Source organism: Haliotis rubra, unplaced genomic scaffold (assembly GCF_003918875.1).
Source record: "Haliotis rubra isolate DU_JTF1 unplaced genomic scaffold, ASM391887v1 Scf229, whole genome shotgun sequence".
NCBI classification, from domain to species: Eukaryota; Metazoa; Mollusca; class Gastropoda; order Lepetellida; family Haliotidae; genus Haliotis; species Haliotis rubra.
In genome coordinates this window covers 1,284,207-1,309,436 of record NW_025766325.1, presented here as the reverse complement: position 1 = coordinate 1,309,436, position 25,230 = coordinate 1,284,207, and the positions used below count along the sequence as shown (strand labels likewise).

Sequence of the window (25,230 nt, the reverse complement as noted above, 5' to 3'; positions counted from 1 at the left end):
ATAGTCAATAATATAGAGAAAGATTAGTCTACTTTTGTGGTAGACATTGATTACAAACGGTACTTTCCGTATGCAAGTCACTGAATTCAGCAAGATGTTGAGCAATGGCGAATGAGCGGGCTAGAAACCTGTCATGTTGTTGCTTTGATTACTGTTTTTAAGCCACCAAAACAACGTTCAAGTTTTACAATGCATCTGTAGTTACATCACAATGGACGCGTACACGGATTCAGAGTGAGTGTATGAATTAGTCAAATGACAGGGTTGCAGTGAGGGCAAATCTAAAGCTAATCTGAAATGTGATCAGTCAATATTTTTTTCTCAGTAAGAGCCGGTCATTGATAATTTGTCCTTCAAGACTTATATCCATGCACCATTTAAAGATAAACTGAAATGGACTAAATAATGTTTTGTAATCTAGTCTTCGAACCAGTAACGAGTCTCTGATTGTAGTGAAAAATGAGGATAGATTTAAACATCAGTGATTAAGAAAACATACAACTGTATGGATAACGACTTCTAGTTTATTGTACACGTCGACTTCAAAATGTAGGGTCTGACACTGTTAACAACCTCGTGTGATTATGATGTTAGAATCTACCTAAAAAGTTGCTAGATGCGTTGGACAAATTATCTGTAAACTTGTATGTTTTCTCATTTGCACACCAACTTCTAGAATGCCCATCAAACAGTTAAAGTTTCAGTGATAAACATTCTTGTGCTACTGTCCATCAGTCTTTGATAAAAGAGGACCATCAGATAGATACAATAGAAGGGTACAGGTAAACCAATCCTCGGCACTGTTGTACTTAAATGTGTTGCCATTACGACTCCCATAGTGGTAGAAACTATTGCTGTAACATGGTTACGGTCTTATTATTTGTCTGTAACAAACAGGTTCAGTAGTTCCTAACATTCCTTTCAGTGTATCATTGTGCCATTCTTATTTTGGTTTCATTGTGCAGTTGTGAAATCAACAAAATTCATTTACACATTATTATAGTTCCTTATAGCTTGGATTCAGTATTGTTATTGTGACAATTTTCTTATTTCCTTCTCAGTGTCGTGATAATGTCCCAAGTGGAGGAAGTGACTGTTGAGGAAGAGGAGGAAGATAATGTACCCCAACATCGTGGCACCGTGGTTGCAGAGATGGAAAACTCTCATATCCCATTACCACCCCCACCAATACCAAGCTCCTCCACCGTGATGTACCCCCATGTCAGGTAAACATGCCCCTTCCTCCACTGTGATGTTCTCTCATGTCAGGTAAACATGCCCCACCCTCCACATGTCAGGGATGTTCTCTCATGTCAGGTAAACATGCCCCACCCTCCACTGTGTGCCCCTGTCAGCGAAACATGTAACACATACATTGACAGGTAAATATGACAGGTAAATATGACATGGCTACTTAACACCCATACCTTGTGTGCTTCAGTACTGACCACACATACAACTCCAGTGCTACCTGCGAGGAGCGGGCCCTTCACAATGGGTGGAAGAAGAGAGTTGTACGACGACAGGGTGGGAAGACTGCTGGAAGAACTGACGTCTACATTTACAGGTGTGTCAGTTATAATAATAATAATATTCCATTTGTAATGCGCATTTCTCCACGCATAATGCATGCTCGAAGCGCCCAATGTTCAAAGTACACAGCACAGAATTGAAATAAGTTCATTTCATACACTTCACCATGTAAGGTAGGCTTTTTGAAACAGATTTGATCTGAATGCTGAGTATGATGGTGCAGTTCTAAGAGTGTGGGGAAGGCTATTCCATTCCGTGGCTGCATAGAACACAAAGGATCTTTGGCCAAACCTGATGGTTCTGACTCTAGGTACACACAAGACGTTCTGTGAAGCAGATCTGAGAGATCTTGCTGGTGTGTACAGCTGGAGTAGTTCTGTGAAGCAGATCTGAGAGATCTTGCTGGTGTGTACAGCTGGAGTAGTTCTGTGAAGCAGATCTGAGAGATCTTGCTGGTGTGTACAGCTGGAGTAGTTCTGTGAAGCAGATCTGAGAGATCTTGCTGGTGTGTACAGCTGGAGTAGTTCACAGAGATAATCAGGAGCAGCACCAGTTACACACTTATAGGTGATGCACAGAACTTTAAAAGCAATTCTCTGACGGACAGGTAGCCAGTGCAAGTTCTGAAGCACAGGTGTGATATGGCAAGACTTTGGTGAGGTGAGGTGAAATTGGGTTTAACGTCGTGCTTGAGAATATTTCGCTCATATGACGACGTGCATGCGTGTGTTTGTGTATGTGTGACTGCTTGTACTGGCCCAGACTGAAGCTGGTTTTATAGTGCTAGCCAAATGAGATACCATGCCGCAGTGAAGCATGAATACCCCACTCAGACACATAATACTGTCTCCAAGCTGGCCAGTCCTTATTGTACCCATTAATGTTGAGCGCCAGGCAGGGACCAACAAGTACCATATTTTAACGTCTTTTGGTATGACGTGCCCGGGGATCGAACCCGCGACCTTCCGCTCTGCGGGCGGACGCTCTAACCACTACACTATGGAGGCGGTCGCTAGACTTTGGACATAGAGTAACTACTCTTACCAAGTTATTAAGTTACTACTACTTATCAAGTTATTAATGTTGCATTGACACCAGTTATTCTCCTGAGTCTCTAAGGTTCAACTGATAGTGTTGTTCTTCAATCTCGGTGGTAATTCCAAGATATGATAGTTTAATCCCCAATCTGTTTCCTGTGATAATTGGTTTATGTGTCCTCTCGGTTTTCCTATTTTTAGAGCAGAACTCAAGAGCTGTTTAATGTTTTGTTGAAACTTGCTATACAGATCAGTCTTGTGGTGAGTTGTTGGTTTAACAGGGGACTATGTATTCAGCAGCGTTCGTTTGTCCCAATTTTTGTTAACGCTATATCTCATGCACTGTTGTACCCAATGTCTTCACATTTGGTGACAGTCTACATTGGGGGATTGCGCAGACACAAGTCGATTTTTGTGACCTTGACCTTATTTTCAAAGTCATCACGACACTTCGAACACTTTTCCAACTTATGGAAACTTATGCAGACACCAGTCATTTCAGGCATCATGTATGTGACTACAAAATAAAAAGTAGTAAATATGTTTTAATATTTCATTCTTCTTTAGCAGTGGGGGACATTGTCATATTAGTGGCAATATTAGTGGCAAGCACTTGGTTTTTTATGTTTTCGTGACAAGTTGACGTATCCTGAAAATGAGTGCATAATTATGTTTAACTGTCTACACATCAGAAATTTTTTATTAACCCGAAGGTGTCTTTTCTTAAATTGATATGAATATTTTGTACTTACTGTTTTAAATAGTGTTGTTTTTTTATCAGAAGCAGCATAGAATGGTTTATTATGTTTAGAATCATGGGAAACAAAGAACTGTTGTTTGTTGGTAACCTGGTGATGTAATTTCCTTGCAGTCCTGATGGGCGAAAGTTTCGCACCAAAGCGGAGCTTACTATGTTCATTAGCAGCAACCAACTTGATGTATCTCCTGATGACTTCAACTTTTCATCAGATTTGTTAGCTGAAAAATCACAGAGATCAGGAGAAGCAAGGTATTCTTGAAAACAGCTGTCCCTTTTCTACTTATACTGATACCCATGAAGATCCGGGTTAGAATTGGTCTTCAGCAACCCTTGTTTGTTGTAAGAGGTGACTAACATGATTGGGTGGTCAGGCTCGCTGACTTGGTTGACACATCCCATTGTATCCCTATTGTGTAGATCGATGCTCATGATGTTGATTACTTGGTCCACACCTGGATTGTCTGGTCCAGACTCAATTAATTCCAGACCTCCGCCAATTAGCTGGAATATTGCTGAGTGTGGCATTAACGAACGAACTAACAAACTTTTAGTGAACTCTAACTCTTTTCTTCATGTTACTGTAATATCTGTTTAATTTAAGATTATGTCAAATTTAGGCGTGCCTTCGTGAAAATAAGTGTGCCTATACTTCATGATGATGCAATCAAACTTAACGCATCACAACAATTAGTCATTTCCATTTATTGTTCAATGAATCAGTAAACATCATGTAAACCTGTAAACTTGAGAGCTGGATTTCCTAAACACTATCAAGACTGCAAGAAGGGTTCAGCTTCATTTGTCCTGGACCAATAAACAAACCACTATGTTATTATCCAAAACATGATTTCCTGTAATGTGTGCTGGCATTCAAAATGAGTTGAGTTGTGAGATAGAGAGTACTGGATTCTGTTCTGTTCTGAATGTTGATGGTGATGCTTTCCAGACGGTCTGCCACCAAGGTGAAGGTCACACGACAACCTCGATCTAGGAAGGAGGTGGTTGTTACACCTGTGCTAACTCCCCCTCCTCATCAGCACTCAGACTCGGAGGAGACATCACCACTTTCTGCCAGGTAAGTGAGTGCATGTCAGCGAGAAGAGTTACTCCTGGTATGTACCTCAGTATTTAGCTAGGGGGTATTCTTTGAATGACCCACCTGTGAAGGTCCGGGTTAGTATATTGATCTTCAGTAACCCATGCTTGTCGTAAGAGGCGACTAACGGGATCGGTTGGTCAGGCTCGCTGACTTTGTTGACACATGTCATCGGTTCCCGATGTCCAGATCGATGCTGATGATGTTGATCACTGGATTGTCTGGTCCAGACTCGATTATTTACAGACCATATAGCTGGATAAGGGAAATAACTTTAAAATTGCTAGTGTACTCCAGAACAGTGGCACATGTAAAATCACTTGCCCTGATAATTTTTTCACTATACCGGCCGTTTTCTTGTTGATTTTTTTAAATAAACAACAAATTAACATTGGAAAGTCAACTGGACACCGGTACAGTGTGATATACAAAGTTGCTTACCCGACAGAAAAAAACACTGGACTCGGACGTCAGGCTATGGGTTATTTCCACCCCTGTGGAATATTGCTGAGCGCGGCATAAACCTAAACTCAATCACTCACTCTTAGAATGACTAGTTGTAATTTTTCTTGGCCCATGAACTGAGGGTGTCATCTGAATATGCAGTTGTTAGAATCTTGGGAACTTTAAGCTGCTATTACAAGAATATTATCACTCCCTGTCGGCCCTTCCCCTTCGTATGTCCTCATTATGTTTCTACGTTCGCAGCACCATAATTGAGCTCTTGTGTTTCATGGAAGTGGTAAACGTCTCATCACTTTTACTTCTTTAGTTGACACACCATGATATAATGTTGTTAATGCAGCATCAGAGTCAACTCACTGTGACGCATAAACAGGTTTTACCGAAGCACAAATGTGTGTCCAGTATCAATGTGCTAAATAATTTCCAAATTTTGCTAGCCAGTCAGGCTAGCTATGCCTGAAAGTTACTAGCCCACAAAATAATTCACTAGCCCGGAATTTGTTAGAAACTAAGCAAAGGATTCCATAAAGGTAAAATGCCATCAAAACAAATAAGAAAACACATGTCTGAAATATTTTGTATTTTTTAATCTTATCCTATCTCACGATTTGCACTTCTCTCTCTTGCTTCAAGCTGGAGCCTACTTTTTCTGTAGGCCTCTCTTGTCCATACTGTGTTCCCCAGGCTGCTCTCCTTATAGGACAGGTCCCTAGTCCCTGGCTAAGCGTGCAGCACGTTCCCCTGTCTACCCACATGACTACCTCAGAGTGATCATTCTTCTTCTTGTCGCACCACTGTGTGGACGCATTGTGAGAGTTCTCAGCTTTCCTTACAAGTTAACATGAGAAATATATCATAGGTAGTTGACCCTAAGTAGCGTAATTTTGCGACACTGTAACAATATTTTCTTCCTCGGATCCCCACTCGGCGTCATGTGTGGGTTGTATTGACCTGTGTGCCAATACCACATTGCTCAGGAGCACCCACTCCTTGGGAGCCGATGATGCCTAATCCGGCCAACTGGTTCAGGAGAACCCATCACTAGTATAGGTATTATGCTAGTCGGATCCTGGGGCCGAACACCACATCGCTCAGGAACACCCTCTCCTTAGGAGCGATGATGCCCTAGTAAGCCAAGGGGTTCAGGAGAACCCATCACTAGTATAGGTATTATGCTAGTCGGATCCTGTATAGGCGTCGGAACACCACATCAGCTCAGGAACATCCTCTCCTTAGGAGAACCGATGATGCCTAGTAGTTGGCCAAGGGGTTCAGGAGAACCCATGACTACATCACTAGTATAGGTACTATGCTATTATGCTATCGGATCCCCTTGGCCAACACCACATTGCTCAGGAGCACCCTCTCCTTGGGAGCCGATGATGCCAAAGTAAGCCAAGGGGTTCAGGAGAACCCATCACTAGTATAGATACTATGCTAGTTGGATCCAAATAACGCCCAACGCCACATTGCTCAGGAGCACATCCACTCCTTGGGAGCGATGATGCCTAGTAATGCCAAGAGGTTCAGGAGAACCCATCACTAGTATAGGTACTATGCTAGTCGGATCCTTGGGCCGAACGCCACATTGCTCAGGAGCACCCACTCCTTGGGAGTGATGATGCCTAGTAAGCCAAGGGGTTCAGGAAAACCCATCACTAGTAGAAGTACATTCTCTTCCCACAGAGGTTACTCCTGTCATATCTTCCCACGTAACCTCTGTTCTAATAATGCCCTTTCATGGTGTGTGGCGCTCAAGACTCGTGGATTGGAGGCAATCAGATTTAGTTGTGCAATCAGCACGCTTGTTTCAAAAAGTGATCATTCGCAAGGCCTCGTAATTTCCGTGATGCTTCGGAGAAAAACTAAACCTCTTTCCCCGCGCCGATGCTAAACGCTTCTTCTAGACAGAACTCAGTCATGTTATGGCGGATCAGTGGCGCCTCGATCGCCTCGTTGACAACGGACAAGCTAGCCATTAAACGTCTTGTGTGTAATATCAACACAAGTCCCCGCAGATGGGGATATTTGTGGCCCCACATTTGCTTGTGTTAGTCAAGTTGAATCTAAGTCGATGTAACACGGTTCTGATTGGATAGAAAGAAGGGAGATAATTCAGTGTTGCGATCTTTTGCCGCTTAGGGATTTTACGAGAACCGGGAAATATGGTCGTATTAGAACAGAGGTTCAGAGGAAGATATGACAAGTAACCTCTGTGGGAAGAGAATGGTAGAAGTACTATGCTAGTCAGATCTGGCCTCCCTTGTTCGTTTGTCATTAGCCTATACAGTATATACTGTCAGTGCCTTTGACTTAGGGTAATCTGTGACCCAACCATTCAAACGCGTGGGATAGTGCAAATCGTGAGATAGGATAAGTTTTAAAATTTTAAAATTTTAATATAAATTGTATATTTATATACTTATCCTATCTCACGAGATGGAAACCCACCCGCCTCCCTCTATTGAGATTACGACAGTTACATTATAACTGTCATTGGCTCCAAGAAGAGAATGATCACTCTGAGGTAGTCACGTGGGTAGACGTGCTGGAACGTGCTGCACGCTTAGCCAGAGACTAGGGTCCTGTCCTATAAGGAGAGCAAGCAGCCTGGGGAACACAGGCGTATGGACAAGAGAGGCCTACAGGAAAAGTTCTCATTTGTTCCACTCAGCGTTGAAGCAAGAGAAAGGAGTGCAAATCGTGAGATAGGATAAGTATATAACTATACAATTTATATTAAAATTTCAATTATGCTCAAATAAGTCATCATTAAGCTGCTAATATGATGAACATTTTTATCAGACTATAATCTTACATGATTTAAAAGTGTATTATAACTTAACAAGTGAGAGTGATATATGTACAAAATGACTCCCTGAAAATTCACTAGCCAGTCAGGTCAGTGACTTTTTGAGATTTACTGGCCCGACTGGATTTTTACTAGACATGCGGGCTAGCGGGACAGTGGCTATTTCGCACACTGTCTAGTACGCACAAGTGTGGAGGAAAGACCCAGAAAACCCCAAATCCTGTATCCAGAGAGATGCAATACTCAGTTACTCTCTCACTCACTCAGTTACTCACTCCCTCACTCACTCAGTTACTCCTTCACTCCCTCACTCACTCAGTTACTCCTTCACTCGCTCCTTCACTCAAGAGTGTTCCTACAAAGAGTGGTTATCTGTGTCAATTTCATCGATCAGTCAGGACCGCTGTCCACATGATCATTCTTCATTCCAGGCTCTGAAGTACTTATCTGAGCGTACAGTACAAGATTTCAATACTTTACAAGACCCTCGTATTACAAGGACCCGTAAAATTTATTGATGAGGGTCCCTTGGACCCCCAGTCTTGTAAGTCAAAGTAAAACATTTACAAATGTGCCTGTGTGTTCCAGAGGCGACCACACATACGAGGGCAGCAATACATGTGAGGAGGAGCAACTGCTCCCTAATGGCTGGACCAAAAGAGTGGTGCAGAGACTCAGTGGCAAGTCCGCCGGCAAGTTTGACTGCTACATCTACAGGTAATACTGGTGTGGTGTGTAGGGAGATCACACACCAAACAATCAAGTGACAATAAGTTATCACTGAGTTTGCTTAATTACTGTAACAGTGTGATGATCATGATCAGATACACAATATAATAACCAGAGCTCCAGATAAGATTTAGCTCATGTGGGTACTGTACCCACTGCATTTTTGGAGTGGGTAATATGAATGTTGAGTGGGTATTTCATTTTCCGCTACCCACTGCTTTCAAATATGTGCGTATTTAAGTCATTTTACTCACCTAAGTATTATGTCATTGAGTAAGTTTACTAAGCAGGTATGTTTAAAATACACTTGGCTTCTACCACCATTATAGTGTCATAAAACACGGTTGCCCTGAACTATTATAGTGCTTTTAACGCTATAATAGTTCAAGGCGCTATAAAGTGTGTTTTATTACACTATACATGGTGGTAGAGCTTAACTGTATTTCTTTCTAAGATGCCAAATTTAATACTTTCTAAAGATAATTACGATTAATTTAAGGCAGAAAACAAACGACGTGTCGGTGACCTAAATTAAGAATCCTCGCGACAGGGCTAACTGGCGCTGTTCTATTGATGTGTCTGCCCCCTACGCTAACATCTAACGCTACCAGAAAAAACAAATGATAACAGTTTGATGACGGGGTTTACGCTCGATTTAAATATCTTCTGAAAAGTATTTTAATTACATCTGTCATTAACGTGAAACCATATGGGGCAATATGAACGCTGCATTTCTACTACCAACGTAAGTTTAGATCATCAGTACATCCAGAGGAAGTTGAGTAGTCAAGTTTACATTCCACGACATTGCATTGTGGGAATGTAAACATTGCGAACGCTACCGTGTCGCTGAAAACTTGTGAGTCGAAATGACACATTTTAACCGGCCGTGAAAACATAAACGTAATGTTTCCACCAGTGATGTTAGCTGCGCGGAAGCAACAGCAAACCAAGAAACTGGATGCAACGGTGTAGTTTACTGTAGGAGGCCGTACGAGGCGATGACAACTGACATGCATCGCGGACGCCGCTACATTGTGACGTAATGTAAAATGGTTCGATTATGAGGGGCACACTAGAATGGCGCAGTGACGGGATAACGCCATTCAATTGTTAATAACAGTATAAATGATAATATTCAAGTGTCTGGGACGCCCATTGTGTTATCCAGGACCCCTGAAAATTAAGGGTATAAGTCCCAGGACCCTCAAATTGGACAGGAGTCCATGTTAATCCCTGATGTAATTAAAGATTATAATCTATATCTTTACTGTAGCAATACAATGTTTGAAATTTCCCAGACTCCACCAGTGCATGAGTTTGAGAAGGGCATGAAGCTTGAAGCTGTCAACCCAGATAGATAGGTCGTTACCATGCATAATTGTCTCATGACATAGGGGCCAGGGGTGGCAAGTTGTCCTGAGGGGCAACGATTCTCTGTGCGTCGCATCATTGAGGCACTAGAAAAGTCTATGATTATGGGTACGAATCCCATTTCTCTCTGATAATGTTTCTAGGTTTGTCAGCTTCAGTATTCACTGATGTAGTAACGGTTTGAGACTTGCATCACTTGTTGCTTTCCTCCCACGGTTTGGGAGCACAATACTGACACACCATGATATATGAGTCGTATGACTGGAGTATTGTTCAGTGTGGAATTAAGTTCAACCCAGTCACTCATTTTCACCCAGTTACTCCCTCAGTTACTCACTCACTCACCCAGTTACTCCCTCAGTGACTCCCACAGTTAGGCAGTTACTCACTCACTCACCCAGTTACTCCCTCAGTGACTCCCACAGTTAGGCAGTTACTCCTTCACTCACTCAGTTACTCCTTCACTCACTCAGTTACTCCTTCACTCACTCACTCAGTTACTCCTTCACTCGCTCCTTCACTCACTCACTCACTCACGCTTTAAAAGTAATATGGTGTTAAATCCTCTTTTCAGTCCTGATGGTAAGAAGTTCCGTTCCAAGACTGACATTGCCTTGTACATCCACCAGGAGGGTCTTGACATAAGTGTCGATGACTTTGACTTTGCCAAGATTAAAAACAAAGCCAAAGCTGTAGGCGACGTAACTACCAAACTCGGCAAGAGTACAAAATCAAAACGAACAAAGAAGAACCTAATAAAACCCAAACCGGAAAGCCCGAAGAAAAAATCCCCTGTTAAAGTATCACCGAAAAAAGACAATAGGACCCTGGCGCAAAAATTAGTGGTGAAGATGAATTTTGCCACACCCACCAAACGTCGCCAGGATGATCTGAAGGAACGAAGGAGGAGGGAGAGGGAGCAGAGGAAGATGGCTTTGGCGAGGAAGAAACTTGTGGTAGAGGAGCAGGAAGAAGAAGAAGAAGATGGTGTCTCTGATCTATCGGACAATGAGGAGCAATCTGTGATAGTGAAACCTGCTGAGTCAGCAGAAGACTACAGGTATGTGCACGTGACGGACTCAGGGTCGTGGGACAAAGATTCTGAGAGTCGGGTGGACTTGGGTATGAATGTTGAGGCTGGTAGGGACGACGGTGCTGTAGCAGGCTACAGCGGATCCAGTGAGGATGAGGATGGGGATGATGAAGATAGTGCTGAAGAACCACAGAAGGTAGAGACGGCATCGGACAGTGCCGATCTAAGTCACAATACTCCTGAGGAGATGGACATGGGTGATGAATCTGAGGAAGAGAAGGAGGAGTTGTACTCTCGACCAGATGATGAAAGTTCCTCAGAGGAAGAGGAGAGGGAGAATGAGAATTCCGGGATTAAAGATGTCGAAGAGCAATCAAAGGATGAGGACTCGGAGGATGAGGAGGAACGGGCTCTGCAGTACAATGAATACGATGAGCTGAAGCTGATCAGTGAATATGATGAGCCTCAACTAGAGGAGCAGCTCGGGCAGGACCTGGCAACGGCTCAGGACACCATCAGTGGCAGTGGAGACGATGAAGACATCGACTCTCATGCAGAATCGCACGGAAGTGAGGGTGAGAATGGAGAAGTTCTGCCCCAGGTAACCATAAAAAATAGTGGTATATCCTCTGGAGCAAGAAGTGAACCCATTCTTGATAAAATTGCTTCGGAATTTTTTCAAAAGGATTCTTACGGTTTGTCATCATTCAATAACTATGATAAGGAGGAATCCGATTCTGATGGCTTAGCGTCACTTCACTTTTTGCCACTGAAAGAAGATCAGTTGTCAAAGAAGCAACGTCATCCCTCCAAACCAAAGAAGACATCCAATGTGACCACTCTAGAAACAAATGAATTAGACAAATCCGAAGATGTAAAAGACAGTGTTAATATTGATCATATTAAATTAAATAGTGACAGGACTAAAAACATATATCATGACATCAACAAAATTTTGTGTAATGGGGGAAATTTGGTGAGTGGTAAAAATAAGAGTGTTGAGGACAGGTTAGTTGATGTCACAACAGGCAATGAAACAAGATTACCCTCTGATCAGGATAATCAAGAAATTCCATGTGTCGATGTTGAATCGAGAGTTCCGTGTGTGGATTCAGGAGTCCTGCAGGCAGACCCTGATAATGTGGACGAAAATGAGAATGTGACTCTTCCAGAATCTAACAAATATGAGTCTGTTGATCCAATGGCTCTGTGTCGGGTAAAGTTACGTTCACGGCGGTCCGATGTGAGTATGCGCACATCGCGGATGCGGAAACGGAAGGTGAGCTGGGGTGGGACTGAGGACGAGGAGACAGTAGAGAAAGTTCGGCGGCAGAGTCTACAGCCAGAACAGGAGAGACAAGCACTCTCAACACAGAACTGGTCACCTGGTAAGTAGAAGTAATGTTCATTCAGGCCTGCAGTTAGTCTGAGACCAGTGAATGTCCAGATGCCCATGTTGCAACTCATTCTGGTTATTGTTCACAATACACAGATTGACCCTCGAAGAGCGGGGCTAGAATTGGTCTTCAGCAACCCATGCTTGTAGTAAGAGGCGATTAACCGGATCGGGTGGTCAGGCTTGCTGACTTGATTGACAGATGTCATCGTTTCCCATTTGTGTAGAGTGATGCTCATGCTGTTCATCACTGTTCATCATTGTCTTGTCCAGATTTGATTATGTTCAGACTACTGCAATAAAGCTGGAATATTACTGAGTGTGGCATTAAACAACAAACAAACCAGATCGATAGTTGGAGTTCAGTAATCGATAGTAATTGTTAACTCCTGCACAAACTCGTGGGCAATGACTGGACACAATCATAACATTGTCCAAACAAAACAGGCACTGAATAATACCATGATCAAGATACTTCCTCTTTAGACATGCACGCAAGTATTCTATTTACATTGCAGTTTTACGAGTTAGGAAACTGCATCAAATGTTTATATCTTGATTTAACAAACGTAACAATAAGAGAAATACTTTCAAAATTTTAATTTGATCATTAAATTTTTATGAATATTAATTAGTCTCCCGAGCCAAATGATAGTTGCTGACACAAGTGAGATCGATCGACTGACCGATTATTTAATCAATAGCTCCCTATATGTAACTATTTTAGTAAAATGTTGACGTCACTGCTGGTCTCCCGAGCCAAATGATAGGTGCTGACACAAGTGAGATCGATCGACTGACCGATTATTTGATCAATAGCTCCCTATATGTAACTATTTTAGTAAAATGTTGACGTCACTGCTGGCCTGTATAGAGTTGCAGACAAGTTCAATATAATGATAATAAATGGGTGTTTATTCTGATGTGTCTTGAGTTCCGTTGTCTGCATGCTCCGTAGTCTTTCTTGAATAGGGGTGGTGGGTAGCCTAGTGGTTTAAGCGTCGGCTTGTCACACCAAAGATGCTGGTTCGATTCTCCATATGGGTACAATGTGTGCAGCCCATTTCTGGTGTCCCCTGCCGTGATATTGCTGAATATTGCTAAAAGCAGCTTAAAACTAAACTCACTCACTTACTTTCTTGAATATGTTACTTTTGGTGTGACTACTCTATTTTTGGACTATAAGGTATCCTGATGTTCTCTTAGTCTTCATTTCTTCCCAACCCGGGGTGAACCCCAGAGTTGTTTTTTTTATTCTTTTTAGCTATGACTCCAACAATCCTTTTGTTTTTCTTTGTCTATTTACGGTATTGTACAGATTATCTCCCTTTACAAATGGTTTTTGATACGTCTTGTTCGAACTTATGTATGTTTTCTTCTGCCAGTGCCTAGTAAGTATTTCCCGAGTGACGGTAAGGCCCCACCCCTACGGCGCCCCGCCCTGCCGCGAGAGCAGCCATGGACACCCCCCAAGTCCCCCTTCAACCTGGTGCAGGAGAGTCTGTTTCATGATCCATGGAAACTGCTTGTGGCCACCATCTTCCTGAACAAAACCAATGGTGAGTCAGTCTCAGATTTATTCTGTGGAGATGTGTAGATATTTGTTAAAAAATATTTATCACTTAGAGGGGCAGTGTGGTAGCCTAGTGGTTAAAGTGTTCGCTCATCACGCCTAAGACCCGGGTTTGATTCCTCACAATGGGTACAATGTGTGAAGCCCGATTTCTAGTGTGCCCCCCCATGCTATTGCTAGAATATTGCTAAAAGCAGTATAAAACTAAGCTCACTCACTCACTCATCATTTAGATGTCCATCATGTTTAAGATTCTGTAATCAGTTGTGTTATGTCCCTTAGCTGTTCAGTTCTTGAATGGCGTGTTCTAATGCAACTTTCATTGTAAATGAAACATTTAGTTGACCAAATATTGTTAAACCTGTGAAGATCAGGGTCAGATTTGGTCTTCATCAAACCATGCTTGTCATAAGAGGCGACTAATCGGATCGGGTAGTCAGCAGTGTTTGCCCTTAACCCTGATTAGCTGCAGGCCCTAAGGACCCAGAACCATAAAAAGTTGTGGGTCCTGATCAGAATGTGTAGACCCCATATTTTAATATGCAAATAATACTGTTAGTTTGGGGGATCAAAAAGCTGTTGGCCATAAGGATCTGCAGAAAACAAAAGCTGTTGGTCCGAGTGGTTTTCAGTCGGCTTCAGACCTAAGGACCAACGTTTATTTCGAACGCTGGTAGTCAGGCTCGCTGACCAGGTTGATGTCATCCTATTCGAGTGCATAGATCGATGCTCATGCTGTTGATCACTGGATTGTCCGGTCCAGACTTGATTATTTACACACTGATGCTATATAGCTTGAATATAGTTGAGTGCGGCGTTAAGCAACAAACAACTATTATAATGTTTACTAGAGTATTGTCCATACAATTTTCTGAATGCAGTCTAATCTGTCAATTCAGATTCAGTGTAGAAGTTATCTTGTACGTTTGTGACATGAATTCAATGTTGTCCACCTCAGGTAAAAACGCCATCCCATTATTATGGAAATTCTTCAACAAGTGGCCGACAGCTGACGCAGCACGGAAAGCCGACCCTGACGTCATCGCCCGTCTCATGCAACCACTGGGACTTCATGAGAAGAGGGCTGGGACAATCATCAAGTTCTCAGGTCTGTGGGTCCCTCTGGGAGCAGAAACATTGTGGGCAGTCGCACAAAGAACATATATACTGAGGGAAAAAAATGAGGGATCACATGACAGCACAAGTGTTCCTTTATTTGTTTCCAGGTTTCTTCACAAGCTATGCGATACAACACTTGTGAAGAAACCTTGAAAAAAATAAAGGAACACTTGTGCTTTCATGTGATCCCTTACTTTTTCCCCTCAGTATATACTCTGTCAAAGTGTTCAAAATAATTCTTAAACCCTGCAAGACAGTTGGGCAGGTGACCCTTTGATGTTGCCTGCCCATCTTCAAAGTTACCTTCCCTCATTTAGATATTATATACCTCTCCTTGTTTTGAATTCCTTTATTCCTAGGTTTTAGTAAGAAATGTCTTTTCCATTTGTTAATAAACTAAAATCTTTGATTGCATTTGAGACATTGTTGCTTGGTGTTTATGGCACCATTTGTGGAGAATTCCTGTGATGATTGTAACAGGTGCTATGATTGGTCCATGCTGACCAGATTGACCAATGAAGTGTAGTTTGCAAATGTTAGAGTTACTTCCCTTTATCCACCAATAATAATGGATTCAGTTCAGTGTGATAATAATTTTGAAACATAAGAGGCAACTCCTGTCTTGATGCAGTGGAAATAATACAATCAATTAGTTGAGAATGTATGATTAGTTATTTTATAACTAAATACATTAGTAGTCTTAAATTAATCTGAATGACAGTCAGTTAGGTGGAGGAAACTTTCTTTCAGATCAACAGAAAATTTACCATCCATAGGCAGGCATTGTTTCTGGATCATGTTGTCATACCTGCATTACTCCAGGCCTTCCTCCCACATAAAGCAGACATGATGAGATATAATGGAAATACTGCTGAAAGTGGAGTTTACTCAACCCACTCAATCACTCTGTAATACAAGTTGATTATTTGATAATACAAGTTGATTATTCGAATTATAAGCAATTTGAAATTCTGATAATTTGATAAATGCCACTTTGAACAATATTTGAATTGAAATTGTATAGTTAAGATAATCTTTATATTATGTATGGTATGTAATTTTATGTGAAATCGTATTGGGTATTTATTGACTGTTTATGTATTGCTTTCAGATGAGTACCTGACAGTTAACTGGTCCTACCCGATAGAACTACATGGAATTGGGAAGTATGGCAATGACAGTTACAGGATATTCTGTGTCAATGAATGGAGACAGGTGAGTTGTTGGTGATGTCACTGAACGTTCAGGGCCCATGGCTCCGGTAGTGGTGTCAGCAAGTCAGAGGAGGAAGATCAGTTTTGTTGGTTAAATGTTGACTTGTCATCACTTGAGTAATTGATGAAGTATTGCTGGCGTAAAACACTGTGTCAAACTCTACTGCACTCCCCCCAGTCCCTTTTCCTCCTTCCTGTAGACCGCCTCTGTGGTGTAGTGGTTAGAGCATCCGTCCAGAGAGCGGAAGGTCGTGGGTTTGATCCCTGGATGCATCATACCAAAGACGCTCCAAAGACGTCTTCCTGCATCATAAATGGGTACAACAGGACTGGTCGTTTCGAGTCAGTATAATGTGCCTGAGTGGGGTATTCATCGTGATCATGGCATGGTATCTGAATATGGAATATTGCTGAGTCTGTGTCCTAAACTGTGCTCCCCTGCCCCCTTCCTCCCTGTCCCTCTCCCCTCCTGACCCTATCTCAACCTCTACTGTGCTCCCCCAGCCCCCTTCCTTCCTCCTCCCTCCCTGTCTTCCTGCTTCCTGGCCCTATCTCAACCTCCTGTGCTCCCCCTGCTCCCTTTTCCTGTCTCCCCCCTGACCCTATCTCAACCTCTACTGTGCTCCCCCAGCCCCTTCTCCTCCCTGCCCTTCTGCCCCTGCTGCCTGGACCCTATCTCAACCTCTACTGTGCGCCTCCCCAGTCCTCCCCTGTCCCTCTCCTGTCTCCCTGCTTCCTCCCTATCTCAACCTCTACTGTGCTCCCCCAGCACCCCTCCTCCCCTGTCTCTCCTCCTGACCCTCTCAAGCCCTGCTGTGCTCCCCCGCTCCTGTCCCTGTGTCCCTCAGCCTCTGTCTCCTCCTGTGTCTCAACCTCTACTGTGTCTCCTGTTCCTCCCTCCCCTGTGCCCCCTGCTTTCCTTCCTCCTGTGTGTCTCTTCCCTCCTGTCTCCTGCTAACCTCTACTGTCTCCCCCCTGCCCCTCCTCCTGTCCTCCTGTCCCCTCACTGTGTCTCCTCTGCCCCCTGTCTCCTTTCCTCCTCCCTGTGTCTCCTGACCCTGTCTCTACTGTGTCTCCTGTCCCTCCTCCCTGTGTCTCTGTCCTCTGTGCTCCCTTTCTCCCTCCTCTCCTGTCTTCCAGCCTCTGTTCTGCCTCCCTGTCCCTGCTCCCCAGCACTCCTGTCTCCTGTCTCCTGCTTCCTGACCCTATCTCAACCTCTACTGTGTCCCTGACCCTTTCCCCCCACTGTGCCCCCTTTCCTCCTCCCCCTGCCCCTCTCCTGTCTCCCTGACCCTATCTCAACCCTCTACTGTGCCCCCCAGCCTCCCTTTCCCTGTCTCCCCTGCCCCTTTCCTCCTCCTGTCCTCCTCTCCTGTCCCTCTCTCTGCTTCCTGACCCCCTGTCTCAACCTCTACTGTGTCCCCCAGCCCCCTTTTCCTCCTCCTGTCTCCTGTCTCCTGCTGCCTGACCCTATCTCTCACTGCCCCCCCTTCCTCTGTCCCTCTCCCCCTGTCTCCCTGACCCTATCTCAACCCTACTGTGCTCCCCCTCCCCTGGCCCTCTCTGCTGCCTGGGACCCTATCTCAGCCTCTGCTCGGCTCCAGCCCTTTCCTCCTCCTGTCCCCTCCCTGGCCTGACCCTATCTCCTGTCTCCATGCTTCCTGACCCTATTGTCTCAGCCTCTGCTGTGTCCCCAGCCCCTTTCCTCCTCCTGTCCCTTCTCCCTGTCTCCTTCTTCCTGACCCTATCTCAGCCTCTACTGTGCTCCCCTGTCCTTTCCCCCTCCTGTCCCTCTCCTGTCTCCCCCTGCTTCCTGACCCTATCTCAGCCTCTCTGCTCCCCAGCCCTCTTTCCTCTTCCCTGTCCCTCTCCTGCTTCCTGACCCTATCTCAACCTCTACTGTGCTCCCCCAGCCCCCTTTCCTCCTCCCTGTCCCCTCTCCCTGTCTCCCTGCTTCCTGACCCTATCTCAACCTCTACTGTGCTCCCCCAGCACCCTTTCCTCCTCCCTGTCCCCTCTCCTGCTTCCTGACCCTATCTCAGCCTCTGCCTAAGCTCCCCAGCCCCCTTTCCTCCTCCTGTCCCCTCTCCCTGCTTCCTGACCCTATCTCAACCTCTACTGCGCTCCCCCAGTCTCCTTTCCTCCTCCTTGTCCCCTCTCCCATAATCCACTCTTCCAGCTTCCTGACCATTCCTCCTCATCTCCCTGCTTCCTGACCCTTTTTCCCTGTCCCATCTCAAAACTGATGGACATGCAGAATTATGGTATGATATAATATAAAGCTTAAGAAATAATCACCAACGGAAAATTTTGAAAGATGTAACTTGAACAAAACAGAAATACCACAAGAAAAGATATAGGATCAGCATTAACTACCACCCCCCTGTACATGAAGGCTGAAGATTCACTACTTTTAACATTCATTTGTTTGAACATGACGCATCAATGCACTAATCTTGTTTATATGTTTCTAATTGTATTCCCTTGTCTTCAAAACGACTCTTTTTTCAGCTGGTTGTTTTTTCACCAACTGCTCTGTTCCAGGTGAAGCCAAACGACCACAAGCTGAATGACTACCACAAATGGTTGTGGGACAACAGTGCTCAGCTCAGCCTCAACTGACACTACATCATCAAGTGCTACACGACAACCCAACGGAGATGACCCTGTCAACAACAACATGTTTCAGTTTATGAGCCTCTACATGCCTGCAGGAAGGAATGACTGAAGTCAACACACGCGGCCCTGTCGCAAATAAGGACAGATTAAGGCTCCTTGCTGTTAATGTATTCAAGGGACACTCTTTTTTTGACATTAGGGCTGGCTATCAGTATAAATAATAGAGATTGATAATCGTTAACTAAATATCGATAAATATTGGAGAAGAAAGTTTGAGCAAAAATGCCAAATAAATCTCAAGAAATAATACAATGCCGTCCGGTAATTCTGCGCACCTAAGCACATCGATCGCAACATCGCAAATAACGTCTCTTATTATTTGTGGTTTATGTGACTAAACATGCTGGTATGCATCATATTTACCTAGAAATATACGTTTTATTGATGACTATAAGATTCTAACGTTGCATTATGCCATACAGTTGACCTTACCGGTGTTCTGATCACATCGCTTGCTGTCTGGTAATTCTGCACACCAACTGATGCGCATATCATCCAGCTGGAGATCTGAAGTATGGAAGTGTATTAGGGCCAGATTATTTTCAAAAATCACTTCATCAATGTAAGGAAGTGTGTTTCATATTTAATCCAATATGAATAATGAAGAAAAAGGTTTAAAAGAATTTTCATAAAACTGTCAATTTATCTGTCAGTTACTGTTATATTTACTTACCTTTAGTGATTAAAAGCCAGTCCCTTGTAGAAGTGTCCAGATTTCAAGCGTGAATGTGGTAGCAGACGATGTTTACCTTCGATACGGAAGTACACTATTGAAGCTGCACAGAATTAGCGGACGCGCAGTGATTTTACATCACTGGTGAGTGGTGACATGTTTGTGGATGGTGCTAACAAAACAGCGCCTTGAACATAATTTAGAATGAATATAGTCCTAACCTTATGTATTGCGTGAGCATATTGAAACTTCATTCTATGACAAAAGTTTATGCACAATATTATCAAAACAAATTTATGGCACAATGGCACAAATTTCATATAGATAATCATGAATTTTTCTTTCCTATGGACAATATTTCTGATTATCGATCATTTTAGCCAGCTCTAATTGACAAAATAACTCGGATACATTGTGAACTCCAAGACTTTTCTGCTTATTTTTCAACACTGCTTAGAGTTTGAATAATGAGTTGATCGATGTTGACTGAAGGTTTTGATACGGATGTTAATGATTGCTAGGTAATGGATGGATGAATGTTTGTTTATAGTTTTGATACAGATCTCAAAAATAGTTCTTGAATGCAGTTTGAAATGGTCACTCATTCATACGAAAGGATGGAACCAGTGTCATATTTGATATTGAAGATTTGACGCAACACTATATATCTATGCTACATGTTAAATTATTGGTTGCGACGAGAGTACTTGACATGCGGTCCCTTTTTGAACCCCCATGAGCGTGACTGTTGATCTTGTCCCAAGCATGCTGTGTAAGTGAAGTAGTCAGATGGTGGTCAGATTTGATGACTTGGTTCATCGTATCCTGATGACATTGGTAAATGCTCACAACATTGATCACTGGGTTATTTACACACTGCTGTCATACAGGGTGGTGGTGTGTTAGCCTAGTGGTTAAAGCGTTCACTCATCACTCTGAAGACCCCGGGTTCGATTCCCCACTTTGGTACAATTTGTGAAGCCCATTTCTGGTGTCCCCCGTTTTGATATAGCTGGAATATTGCTAAAAGTGGGGTAAAACCTCTTACTCACTCTTGCTCCTAGAATTTTAATAAGTATCGTATTAAACAACAAATAAATAAACCATTTTTGTTGTAGAGTTTCTTGTGATTATTGAGTCATCCCTAATCATGACAAGATCCTAATATAGGGTTTGAATCCCATAGTTTTCCGGATTATACCTCCAATACAAGTTAAACATGATGAAAAACAATGTTCAACCAGACTCGCTCACTTCCGTCATTGCTTGTGTTGGATGTTTCGAGCTATAGCTGCAATGATCCATTGAATTGTTTGTAAGTCTGCACCTCTGAGACAACATTTTCAACAAGGATTAGTTACATTTCCTCGTGGACTACCATATTTATCGTGACTGCATCCCTGCTGTAAATAAATGTTTGGGACATTGAAGATATAAATATATTTCAAACTGGCAGAAAGGCTGTAACGTGGAAATGTGTATAGATGCCAAAGTACATGTAAAGAATGAACATGATTTGGTATTGAAATGAATTGTAAAGTACTTTTGTGATAGAGACTAGTTAAAATATTACAAGTTGTCATTATTAATATGCTTTGGGTCACTAGTCATTCCTACTGAGTGATGAGCGATCTTGAAGAAGCCATGTCTATATATTTGTGCAATAATCTTTAACAGGATGTGAACCCCACTTGACCTTACATGAATCCGATTGCGTATTGTGACCTGTCGAGAGTAGCCTAGTGTTTGGAGCATTCGCTTGTCACTCCAAAGACCCGGGTTTGAATAACAGTTGAATAAGGACAGTTCCACAATCTGTGGGGCAAATGTTAGTCCAGTGAGTGAGTTGGGTTTTACGCCACTTTTAGCAATATTCCAGCAATATCACGGCGGGGGACACCAGAAATGGGCTTCACACATTGTACCCATGTGGTGAATCGAACCCGGGTCTTCGGCGTGATCAGCGAACGCTTTAACACTAGACTACCCCAACAGGAGAGGAGTCATGAGATGCATTAAGTTAACATCCAGAATATTTGCATCCAAGATCAAGGCATCACCCATACCAGTACACTACACTTCTCAATGAGCCTATATGCTGAAGCTGCTTTACTTTAGCCAGCAAATCATGGCCTGCTTCAAACACGACAAAACTAGGAGTTTTTCTTGACCATTGAATACTCAGAAATTAGAAAGCAAAGATGGCATGCTTAACAGATTTTGTTCCACTTGAAATCAATTCATAAAGTTGTATTTGGAAATGGTATGAGCTGTGACATGGTAGCTCTTATTTAGACATTAGAACATGTTTTGGTAATGTGGATTAAGAGTGGTCAGCGCATCATGACTCGGGTAATCGGGAAAAGTTGATCCTCTGAGTTTTGGTCAAATTATTGTCCATATTTTATTGACTGTCTCCTTTAGTTATCTGAAACAAGAAACACATTACCATTGCCATACATATCCACAGTTAGGGCTGCTATTGACATAGATCATCGGGATCGATAATCGTTAACTACCGGTAAATATTGATCGGACCTCAATAAATATCGGAGAAGCAACTTTGAGCAAAACTGCTCCAAAAAAAGTCAGATAGAAATGATTATATTTCACACCAGTGTTGAGTGATGACGTGTTTATGCATGGGTTACCAACAAACCAATCCTGAACATTATTTAGAAGAAGCAATGAAGTGAAACCTAACTTTGTGTATTGTGTAAGTAAACTTTATTCTATCACAAAAGTGTATGAACGATATTATGGATAACACTGTATTCATATTGAAAATTATTAATAATTTTTTCTGTCGACGATATTTCCGATTATCAGTCTTTTTAGCCAGCCCTATCCTCAGTTATGTGAAGAGGTAATGGAGGAACGTAGCATATACAAAACCCCCGAAGCACTGACAGCGAGTCCCAATTGAAATTAAATTCCAGAAATGGTTTAACATTTCCTTGTAATGTAAGTTTAAGTTTTTGTACAAAGAATCTAAAGGTGATGGTTCATGATCATTACTTGTGAGACGTTTTGTCACGGTAGACTAGAATGATTGATGTTTGTGATAGATTACAACGTATCAGTATTATGTGTCCTTGTCATGTATTGAAAGAAAATGTTTTTATTAAAGTTCCATTTTAAGAGTGCTATTGTGGTTGCAATCATGGCATGTTGAATGCGATATTGTATCATCTTATGATTTGAAAATAACCGATTTTAGATGGTATTTATGGCTGGCATAAAGAAAGATAGTTTCTCTTCAAGAATGTTCTGTATAGTATTGTTATTATTGATGTGATATGATTAATTACAATGTGATACTGCATTGTATTATTAAAATTGGTCACAACTTAATCTAGTCCTCAAGTTAACTCCCTTGGGTTAATGCTAATGGAATGTGATTGTCTTGAAGGGATGTGAGGGACTGGTTAGGAATGGCCAGTTCTAAGGGTTCTCTAGCCATCCAACATCCCACTTCATTTGTCTTGGTATCTTGAGTTCTTGAGCTATATCAGTAAACACAACTGGTTTGTTTGGCATTTTCACATATATGACAATGCTTGTTCATAAGCTTAGGGACTTGTGAAGATCTGGGTTAGAATTGGTCTTCAGCAGCCATGCTTTTCGTGAAAGGTGACTAACGGGATTGGGTGGTCAAGCTAGCTGACTTGGTTGATACTAGTGGTGTGACGATTTATCGATACATTGGCCGCCGATACAGTGAATCGATACAAAGGTTTTCATTGTCATATATCCTGATAAGATACTTCAAATGGGCCACGATGCAACGATGTTTAACTTTGAATATTGCCGAATCACAATATCTGTCAAGAAAAAAGACTTACATTTGTTTCATGATTAAAATATATGCTTACATATTTTCAGTTCTCGGAAATTCTTGCGTCAAGAGGTGTCAGACATAGAGCTCACATGTTATTAACATTCACAAAGTCTGTGTATAAATTTAATTATCTCGTTTCCGAATGAGCATTGAAAAAAGGCTGGCGGAATTTGATGAAATACTTTAAAATGGTTTTGTTTTGATCTTAAGGTGTTTTATAGTTGGTGTTAGAATTAAAGATTTTAGTATCGTGATACGTATCATATCGCCACCCTTATATCAAGATTCGTATCTTATCGCAGCTTCAGTGCACAATACCTTGGCAATATATCGTCGTGACTAAAATTTTAGTATTGTGATGTATCGTATCGCAGGTTGTATGCCAATACCAGGACTAGTTGACATGTCATCATGTCCCAATTCCGTAGATCGATGCTCATGATGTTTATCACTGGATTGATGTTAATGACTCGATTATTTACAGACTGCCATATAGCTGGAATTTTGCTGAGAGCTGTGTTCTATAAACAAACAGATATAATCTTAGGGCTAAATTTTGTATTTATATGTTACTCTTTACAATGCCATTACCATCAGTTGTTTCAAAAGGGCGTCGGCTCCTTCTGTTCTCCAGTAGCTCCACTTCTCCAGACTTAGTCTGATTTGTTGTATTCTTTAACTCACTTTAAATATGTTATATTCTGGTTAAACTTATATGTGTGTAAGTTGAAGGATGCTAAAATGAAGTTCAATAATTGAGCACCTGATTGTGTCACATTTTCTTTTCAAAGTTCTTTTGAGTAGTTTGAATAATTTTCTAATGCATTTAATCAGAGACCATATATCGGTATATGGTCTCTGCTTATGGGCAGAAGAAAGTATCCAGAGTATTTGGAAAAACTTGACTTCAATTGAATGTTTGTCTGTTTACCTTTCACTCTTTTCTGCAGTAATATTCTGTGTCTTGGTAATTTGTGTAGAGATGTATTGTTTAAATGAACAAATGTAAGAAATGAATGTGCAACCTCATGACCCTGACCTGTATATTTGCGGGTAAATTAATTGTTGAAATTGTAAAATATGTTATGTCTCAGATACCCATTAACATTTTTGTATTATGCAAAATATTTTATGTTTGAAAAATAAGACCATGAAGAATTATTCTTTAAATGCTGGCAATTCACCAGTACAGATCAATGTTTGGATGGATACTAAGTTACGGTATTTTCAATTGAAAGTGAAACATGATCAAATCAGCTGAGAGGTGTAGTTTCTTTTGTTCTTCAGTACATTATATGTTTAGTTCATGGCTAGTTCTGTTGTCATATCTAAAGATGGGATGTGCTGAGTGTATCTTGTAATATAGTTTAATCTATTTATTGTCACACTAACATTCAGTTGTGGACACATCTTACAATTTACCTGTTGTGTCTGTTACACTGGAAGGAAAGCAATTCAGTTGTATATATAGTTAGTATGGCCTACAGCCTATTTGATTCAAGCTGTTCAAGCACACTTTGTCTGCCAGCTTAGTGCTCAAACTCACTTTGACTGCCAGCTTAGTGTTCAAGCACACTTTGTCTGCCAGCTTAGTGTTCAAGCACACTATGTCTGCCAGCTTAGTGTTCAAGCACACCTTGTCTGCCAGCTTAGTGTTCAAGCACACCTTGTCTGCCAGCTTAGTGTTCAAGCACACTTTGTCTGCCAGCTTAGTGTTCAAGCACACTGTCTGCCAGTTTAGTGTTCAAGCACACCTTGTCTGCCAGCTTAGTGTTCAAGCACACTGTCTGCCAGCTTAGTGTTCAAGCACACTGTCTGCCAGCTTAGTGTTCAAGCACACTGTCTGCCAGCTTAGTGTTCAAGCACACTTTGTCTGCCAACTTAGTGTTCAAACTC

General features: G+C 42.1%; 1 protein-coding gene across 1 annotated transcript; it reads left to right on the top strand.

Annotated features, from left to right (window-relative positions):
• Window positions 1–111: 111 nt before the first annotated feature.
• LOC124277882 lies at window positions 112–23,274 on the top strand. Its single transcript, XM_046713610.1, has 11 exons — window positions 112–234; window positions 1,062–1,226; window positions 1,442–1,567; window positions 3,442–3,579; window positions 4,277–4,405; window positions 8,292–8,420; window positions 10,381–12,227; window positions 13,621–13,794; window positions 14,767–14,916; window positions 16,039–16,142; window positions 18,686–23,274. The coding sequence occupies exons 1-11, from the start codon at window positions 212–214 to the stop codon at window positions 18,761–18,763; spliced, it is 3,063 nt and encodes a 1,020-aa protein (XP_046569566.1). The 5' UTR covers window positions 112–211; the 3' UTR covers window positions 18,764–23,274.
• The last annotated feature ends 1,956 nt before the right edge of the window (window positions 23,275–25,230 follow it).

Excerpts from the sequence above, each read along its gene's own strand:
- LOC124277882 (XM_046713610.1), top strand. The coding sequence starts at position 212 with ATGGACGCGTACACGGATTCAGA. Across the intron at positions 1,227-1,441 it reads GTGATGTACCCCCATGTCAG|TACTGACCACACATACAACT; the intron begins GTAAACATGCCC and ends TGTGTGCTTCAG. Across the intron at positions 8,421-10,380 it reads TTTGACTGCTACATCTACAG|TCCTGATGGTAAGAAGTTCC; the intron begins GTAATACTGGTG and ends TCCTCTTTTCAG.